At 50.7% G+C, this 8,905-nt stretch overlaps 1 protein-coding gene across 1 annotated transcript; it reads right to left on the bottom strand.

Annotated features, from left to right (window-relative positions):
* Positions 1-473: 473 nt before the first annotated feature.
* Positions 474-8,480, bottom strand: CRYGN (crystallin gamma N; the record flags this gene model as incomplete). Its single annotated transcript, XM_064441829.1, has 3 exons — positions 474-673; positions 6,204-6,349; positions 8,136-8,480. Coding segments are annotated over 3 exons (627 nt in total), but the record flags the coding sequence as incomplete, so codon positions are not given.
* Between the last annotated feature and the right edge of the window lie 425 nt (positions 8,481-8,905).

Here is an 8,905-nt window from a genome sequence, read left to right as displayed (position 1 = left end):
GGATGAATGATTTCTATCACCTTTGCATCAGGACCAGCATGTCATGCTCAGACAGACCCCCCACGAGTTGGTCAGGTCCTGACATGATCCTCACATGTCTCCTCACATGGCATGAGCAGACCCTCTGACGCTGGGCGCCTGCGCTCATAATGCATGTGTGCAGCAACGTGACCCCCCTCCAGGCATCAGGAGTCAGCTGGGTCCATCATGTGGTGGCCCTGGATGGGGCAGAGTGAACACGTGTCAGACCACAACTGCACCGGGGAGCACGTTCCTGGGTCTGCTTGTCACTACCAGTTCTGGCCCATCACCCCACCATGTCCTCCTTGTAAATCACTGCAGGACAGAATTTCATAGCACCTAAATCAAGCTTAGAAAGGTTGCAAGTCCATTCCCTCTTGAACTCATGCAACTGATGGAAAAAAAAGTACTTAGAGCCAACAGCTGGTGTTTAACAATTTATTCCACGGTCAGTGAGTGGGAAGAAGGGTGATGCCTGGTCTCAGCAAGCCATCGCTGGTAGGATGAATGCCTCAGCTAGTAGTAGTTGATGACTCTTCTGATGGACTGGACGCTCGCACTGCGCCCCTGCCATGCGTTGAAGCTGCTGAACTCGCCCCGCTCCACCACGTACATACGGCCTCGGTAGTTGGGCTCCTCGTAGAGCACCCACCTGAGCAGAAAGGGAGGGTTACTTGGGTCCCAACAACGTGGCCATGCGAAGCAGCCTCGTGCCCACATTGAGTGGTTGCATTTAGGCACTGCAGTACTGCAAACTACCAGGGCCCAATGGTCCCTCTGCAGCCCTGGTCCCATCCTGTGCACAGAAATACCCCTGGTGGAGTTAACTGCTGGTGCTTTCCCCCCCCATTTCCAGCGTAGCCTGGCAATTACCCACAGCCAGGTTGGGCCTTGCCTTTAGAATAAGTTATTTTGGGTTACACCAGCAATGAAGCCTGGGACCAGGGGCTCCCCGCTTCACATTGCTGTAGGAATGGATCTCTCTGAGCTTCACTGTGTGTAACAGAAACAATTTAATAGCATCTAATAGTGCTAAAGAAGGACATGAGTCTCCTCAGCCCCTGGATAAACCTTTTTTGGACTCTAAGGAAAAATGTGCAATACTTGAAATATGTTGTACCTCTTTGAACTGATTAATTAGCTATGATGGGAACCATATTTAATAACTTCTCTCTTTGTTAGTAATTCTTAATGGTCTCTCTTTGATGCTTTCCAACAGAGAGCAGGACTTGGCTCGGATATCTTCACTTTATCTCAACACCCAGACCTAACTACGACTTTCCCTTGGAATACAGTCAAATAGATACAACACTCAACAACCTTGGTGACTTTGGCATGCCTGAGTTCTTCACCTAGCCTGGCTATGTTTCCTTAGCATGCCTTTCTCCGATAGAAGGTCTTCAAGTCAGGAGCAATCCTGATGGTCAAGAGGGACAAAATTTGCTGCTCTTCTCTCCCTTCACCCCATTAGCACACGCTGTGCCTTGATCTTAATGTGGTCACAAGTGTCATCTCTTTCCTCTATTTAAATCTCCCATGGTTTTTAACCAAGGTTTTTCGTCGCTCCGATGGTTTTACAGTCAGGTTTCCACCCAATAATTGCTGAACTGCTCATCTCTGCCTCGTTTTTCTCTTCCCAACTTTTTAAAGGGTTTTATAAGGATCTCTGCTGCTTGTCCCATCCAGTCACCCAGCAATGACAACAGAGCACAAATGTAATCTTCCAAATAATTTGGTTTCTGTGGTTCGTCTCTTGCCAGGAATTCAGCTGTGACATCTGGGCTGGGACCTACTGTATGTGGGATTTCCAGGGTAAAACTCTTTTAAGTGCTAGATGGGTGAAAGACTGCTGGGCCCCCAGGGTCAGGCAACAGCTGGTGAACTCAGATCAGTTTGACCCAGAGCAAAAAGCTGGAGTCCTAGGAAAAAAGTTGTTTTCAAAACCAGCCACCCACAGACATTATTAAAAAAAAAAAAGGCAAAAGGCTAGGGTATTTAGTGGAGCCACCTAACAGATTCCTTGACATATTTGGATTTATTTTGTGTTCCTGAGAGGACACCAGGTGGGAGCACGGTGCGTTCCTTCTTCCATCTCCCTGTGCACTGATAGAACAGGCACATGGAGCTCATGCCTGCCTGGTGCCCTTCTAAACCCTGCTGCCCGCGCTCGCACAATCCTTTTCTGCAGCATCGCTGCAATGTGTTCAGCCAAGCCATTTGGATCCTGAGCCTTCCTGCAAACACACAAGTTCACTCCTTGGCACTTTTTGCAGCCAGTTTATATCTGAAGTAGAATTAGCCATGTGCTCCCTGATCACATAGCCTGATGTGCACTGTCAGAGAGTGTGCCTAGCTCTTCAGCTTAATTGAGAACAATTTATAAAACTATCCTCCTCTAGACACACCCTGGCCTTGTTCATAAGGCACTCACGGCTTCCTTTTCTACCCCACCCCTTCAGTTTATATGCACCTCTCCATAATTTTGGGCCTCTTTCTCCGTCAGTTCACCATCCCTCCCTCAAGCACTCCTGAAAAGAGCTCCAGATCCCCTTTTCTGCACTGTCCATTCACTCCCTCCTGCTGACAATACCCAACATTATTGAAAATACTGCACGATGGTAGGACAGGCATGTTCACAGGGCGCTGCTGTGAACACATACCAGGACATGGTGGTCCTTCCCGCTCTGCTTTGCCCTAGGGTATTTTTCAACAGGTGGACCCTGGGGAATAGTGCAGGGGGTAGAGCAGCCCTCACAGCCACTGTCTGTCCCAAGACCTCTGCGTTTCTTGCCAGACACGTGGTTGATATGTCTGCACAGTCACGGGGAGGGAATGGGACAGGCCTTGCAGCAGATGGAAGCAGACTGCGTGACCTGGTGTGGTGATAAGAACCCACTGGCTTGTCCCTCTGCTTAGGGAAAGGCTGCAAAAAAAAAAAAAAAAAAAAAAAGGAATAAAAGGAATAGCTGGATGCTGGGAGTGAAGTGTATTGGCAGTGCAAGGTGATGAGTGAAGACTTGTATGGCTTACTTAGCTGTTCCTTTATTGCCTAAAATTTGCATTCTCTGAGACCATCAGCGAGAGAGGAAATCAAATCAGTTGGGAGCCCAGGGAGGTATTAAGAAAAAAAGACAAATCTGTCCTCAAGCCCAGAATGAGAGAGCTGATCCAGGCACAGAGCATGCAGCCTTCAAACATCTTGGTGCTGTGTTTCATTAGCACATAAACCCAGAGGACACAGGAATAAAACTCGCATGGAACCAGTGCAAGCCCTGTAAGCCAACACTGGCTTTTCGTGCCGAAAAAAACCTAGCAGGGAGTGCTGCACCTTCAGCCTGAACCAAGCGGGATGCTTTCAGTAGGGCTCGAGGTCACTCCACATAGGACTCGAGCAGTGCCTTGAGCAGCTATCGCCTCTGCTGAGAAATAGGTAACGTTTATTGAGCAGCGATGTTTGGGTAGCTGTTCTGGTTGATATTTCACAGCCTGACTGCAGAACATCTACCAAATGCTCATAAATGCTTCAGCAGAATAAATGGCTGGTCTTGTTCCTTCAAGTTACGTCACTGTAGCTTAGAAAAGCCCTTTTTGGGGTATTCGCTCCTGGACTGTAAAACAAATTCAGCTTTGTAAAGTTGTTATTTCTAAGCAGTCCTCTGTGAAGTGGCTGAGACACAAAGGAGGGCAAGAAGCACGTGTCTTCATCTAAAGCCAGATGATACCATATGTGATACCAGAGCTGGCTCTGCCCGTGGGACGGGCAAAAGCGCTTGCCACGCAAACCACAACAGCTTCCGAGGAGGCGGTAACATCTCAAAACTGCTCCAAAATAGCAATCTCATTTCCAGCATGGTTTTAACAGCTTTGTCATCACCCTTTCTGGCTGTGTGGGGTAGCAGTCGCCAGCCCCAAAAGGGCAGCGGGGAAGGTGCCGGGCACCCTCAGCCCCACCACGCACCATGCCGAAGTTTCTCTCCATTCCCATGTTTCCACCTGCTCCATCATCACTTCCCGCAGGCACGGACACCCCCACAAGTGCAGGCAGCAGCTTTTTAACAGCACGTGACACCATCCACGGATTTTGAAGGGGAAGCAAATATTTCTGTATCCGACACATGTCATGTTGCGGGAATTAAGGGGGACAATCACAGAGCAAGACTTCGGCAGGCAGGGAGCTCAGGAAGGCTCTGCTTTACACCTGCTTTCAGCGTGCACAGGGTAAACCAGACCTGCTTTCGGGCTGGGCATGTGTTGCAACTCCCCTCATCTCCAGTGACCCCATCTCCTCTGCTCCCCAAACGGTCAAGGATGGGTCCTGGGAGGGCTTTGCCTGGCTGAGCCCAGCACCAGCGACACCTGCAGCACCTCTGGAGTCGCTGGGCTTATATGGTCCATCCAAAGGAGGAAAGCGGTGCTGTAGGGTCCCTCTCTCCTCCCTGGTCTCACCTCTCTGCTGCAGTACCTCCTCCTCCCCTCCCTCATCCTGCAGCCTGGGGCCAGCAGGTCCCTCTGCACCGTCCTGCCTTTTAATGGCCTTCACAGATCCTTCCACACGCTTGTAACAACTGTCTTCCCGGGGTCGGAATGTAATGCTACAAAACTCAGCGAGTTTCCTCACTGTGCTCCTCTCAGTATTTTATTTTTTTTCTATTGTTTTTATCGCTACACGAAGCCTTTGAGCAGTCATGTGATGTTAACATAAACAGCCTAGGCTCCCATGCAAGGGAAAGCAAGTTTTGCGCCCCTTATATATTTTGCGGGGGGAGGGGGAAAATCAATCTGAAAAATTTAAGTGCTTGAAAGTTTCTGGGCAGCTTCCCAATTTCTCAAGCTCCAGGCTCTGCTACAGGGACACGTGTGGTAAATAACTGTCCCTAAACTCTTGCCAGAGTACTCACAGGCTCGCTTTCTTGGCTTTATAGTGTTGGTACTCAAATGCCTTTTGCTTCAAATGCTCAGCACTAACGGAGTCCCCAGTGAGCGCCAGCCATTTCTTCCCATTAGGAGCTGCTAGCTCTGCTCCTTAGTTTTAACGAACTGCCACTGCCTGATCATAAGCCTTTTATTTTGGAAGAGGAGAGGTCTCGGCTGAATCAGGAAGGGTCCTGCAGGAGACCCGCTGTCAGGAGCTTGGGCAGCAACAACCTTATTCCTGTTCTGGGAAAAAATTGGTGTTGGACAGAAAGGGTCCAGCATCCCACACCGGGTGCAGGTGAGATGCACAATATCCAGTTCAGGGCAGGCAGAGAAGAGCATTTCTGTGCTCCCTCCTCTGCAGGGGCTCCTCTCTGCCCTGTGCCTTGCTCCAGCCACCCTCTGCCTGACTCTGGGAGGATTTTATGGCATTCCCTGGCTCCCAGCACGCTTGCAGTGAAAATGCAAGAAAAAAAAAAGAACATAAAAAGGACCGACACCATTGAGAAAATGCAAATTGCCACCCAACGGCAAGAAAAAGGCAAAGCTGCCGTCCTGTGAGGGTTTCAGGAGCATCTGCAGGGGCAGGAGGATGGGGCTGAGCGCCAGCAATGCACCTGCAAAGCAGGTTCACAAGGCGCCAAGTGTGACCCAAACCCCCATTAGGGTGGCTGTGCATCGCCACCACAGTTGCCCCTGTCTTTCAGAGGCAGGATTTAATTTTAAGCTGAGACTCCGCTGCCTCATTTTACTGTCCAAGGAGGAGGTTTCTGGTGTTGCATCAAGCCTTTGTGAAGCTACTTGCAAAGCAAAAGCCCTGACCTGCATCACCTGCAGCCATCCACCTGCCCTCCCCAAAAGCCTCTGCGCAGATTTTAAAGAGGTGTTTGGAAATACAAAACAGAGAAATGAAAGAAAGAAATTAAAGAAATGAAAGAAAAGAAAAAATAAAAGCTCTTTTTAGGCTTCTCGTTTCATTCACCTTAAAAAGGTGTCGCAGAGCTCTGGTAGCTTGCGCTTAGCCGCCACCCTCCAAAAATCACACCCCTTTGAAGCAGCTCTCAATGGGCAGGCACCAAAATTCACCTCTACACTATAGGCTTAACTCACATTTTTAAGCTTTCTCCAAGCCCCGCCAGCATCAACAGGCTCTTCCACAGTGGGGAGAGTCTCTGCAGCTGCCTCAGTCCCCCGGGGTGCTGGGTACGAAGGGCGCGGGGCAGGGAGCACCGCAGCGGCCGCGTGCCGGGGCACGCGTGGTTACTTACGCGCCGTCGCCGTACACTTTGAGGGCGTTGATGCTGGTCTTGTCCCAGCCTTTTCCCTGCAGGAAGGAGCAATCTTCTGTCAGCTCCATGCTGGGACCGCTAAAATGGCTCCCCTCAAATATTTCGATCCTGTAGTGCTCACCGTGCTGTGGACAAAGAGATTCGAGTCAACCAAAAACAAAAAATGCAGCAAATTATTTATCCAGCTTTTATAAGACAAAGATGAAGACAGAGGGGTGCTTTGGAAGGGGAAGGTGAAAAGCAGCCCAACACCACCAATGCCAGCACGCACAGAGCACGCAGAAACTCGTGCCACCTCTCACCCCACCACGCCAGCCAGAAAAGCCTTGTCTCTGCACCTGGCTGCACCTTCCTACAGCTGCCATCCACGTGCAAACACATCGCTCGGGGAATGCGTTGTGCTCAGGCACACGTAGTCCCTCGCCTGGCCGCAGAACCCCCCCACCGCCCCATCAGAAATACAGCATCTGCTACGGCCCCGGCTTCCCATGCACTCACACAGCAAAAAAAAGATATATATCTGGAGTGCAAAAAAGGTACCCTATGTAGACTATTTCCTTATACTAATTTATATTGCCTCCAGTTCCATGCTTAGCTGCTGTTCCTGATGGGAGATGAGGTGCCTTTCTTCAAGGAAAAGCAAGGAAGGGAAGGGAAAAGGAAACTTTTTGTTGCTGTGTGAGTCCTTGAGGGCGACGCAATGTAAATTCCTCCAGGGAGATTTCTGCAGCCTGCGGCACAGGTGTGTGGGACAGAGCGAGCTGAAAGGATATTTTTAAGCTAAACTCAAAGAACACCGAATGTATTTTTCAAATAAACAACGTCAATGCACAAGAAGGGCGGGCCGCAATGCCAAACCCCTCAGCAGGCGGCTGCCGGCAGCAGCCGAGCAGACACTGTGCCTGAGCAAACAGTCCTCCGGGAATCCACGCTGCAAAATGCCTCGAAGCCCTCGCTGGCATCTCACAGGGAAAATCGTGGGCCAGGGAGGGAGGAGCCTGTCCTTGTGCCGGCTGGGCTTCGGGGCCCGAGGCAGAGCATCCCTGCACGAACGGACCGTGGAGTTGCTTTGGGAAGGACATTACAGACCCAAACCAAACACGTTGCTGTGCTGAAAAGCAGCTTCCCGGCCAGTAAGAAACCCCACCAGCTCCAAGTGGGTTCGTCATTGCCCCAGGGTCATCAGTGATAGGAAAGTCGAATAGAAAGACCTAACCCAGATTAATTTTTCTTTGCTACTTTTTAATCTTCCCAATTAAACCTTCTTCCAGGTGGTGCTTTATAAAAGCTTCATAAGGGGAGGGCCATCTAGTATGGGAAAAAAATGGGATTACTTTAGGATTACAGGGCTTTTTTTTGCAACAGCAGAGAATTCAGCTAGAATTTGCTAGGAGCAGCCCAGCTGCCCCATGGGTCTCGTTTGGAAAGCCCTGGGGCTGCCCGCTCCTGCTCTGGGTACACGGGGAGACCAGGCTGCCGGGGCTCAAACTTGCCTTGGGGCAACAACCATCCTTAATTCCTCCACGAGTATTTCATAGCGACTCACATTAAAAAAAAAAAAAAAGCATGCGACGCTGGCAGGACCTTGAAACCTCATCTGAAATAACATGGGCAAATCCCATCCCATTAAAGCTGCTGCATTTCATGCCGCGGGAAGAAGGCGACATGCCTTCTCCTGGCCAGCAGGCACGGGGAAACCACGACTCGGCTTTGTGGCCGGCGCAGACTGCTCCAAGGGGTGACAAACCTTCCTTGGGACAACACTTACTTCTCAATGGGATGTATTATTTCTAAAAAGTGTAGACTTTTATTACACTTAATGATGGAGCTCATAAAAAACAACACCCGACAACAGCTCCGTTCCACCGATGCTCCGGCTGGGAGAGCGAAACGCCAGCGGCATCCACTCACCATCCCGATGGGCCGGCAGGAGCCCAGGTGGTCGCTGCGGCTGTTCCAGCGGTAGAAGTTGGGGTACTCGCCGTGCTCCAGGACGTACTGCTGCCCTCGGAAGTCAGGGTGATCAAAGCAGACCCAAGCCCCGCTCTGGACACAGATGGAGTTGACCCGGTTGAGGAGACCTCGGTCCTGGAAGCTGCCGCAGCTGCCGCAGACCTCCAGCTTTCTGCCTGTGAAGCATTTGCCTTCGTAGAAAATGATCTGGGGGGAGGGAGGAGAACGGGTCCGCGGTGAGCAGCAGGGGCACGGCTGGACCCCTGTTTCGAGCAGATGGGAACCACTTGCAGATGCATCATTTTAGGGTGGTTTGGGGTTTTTTTTTAAGCTGCTTTCCAGCAAGAGGAGCACAGCATCACTGGCATTTTTTTCCCTAAGAACCATATTTGTTTTTCTGGGAACTCAGCGCATCCCGCGTTTACGACACTTCTCGCCGCCTCATGCTCACTCACGCATATTTCCAGCAGGAATGTTTAAACAGGAAACTCTGCTCCCAAAATGCAGCTCCTTCTGCCGCACCCTCCCCGGCCCTTCTACCAAATTTACTCCTGGTATCGTCACTCATCGCATCCTCCGGGGTATTATCCTAACCTACTCCTTCACCCCGGAGGGTGCTCGGGCTCTCCAGCCCCGGGCTGAAAGGGGAGCAGTTGGGTCGTTACTTACTTTTCCTGAGTATTGAGACATTTTCTGCTGGCTGCTATTCAAGACCAAAAGCGGGAGCC

The sequence above is a fragment of the Phalacrocorax carbo genome, chromosome 2 (genome assembly GCF_963921805.1).
Source record: "Phalacrocorax carbo chromosome 2, bPhaCar2.1, whole genome shotgun sequence".
Taxonomy (NCBI): domain Eukaryota; kingdom Metazoa; phylum Chordata; class Aves; order Suliformes; family Phalacrocoracidae; genus Phalacrocorax; species Phalacrocorax carbo.
Note: the sequence above shows the minus strand (reverse complement) of the source record. Positions and strands in the feature narration are given on the sequence as shown.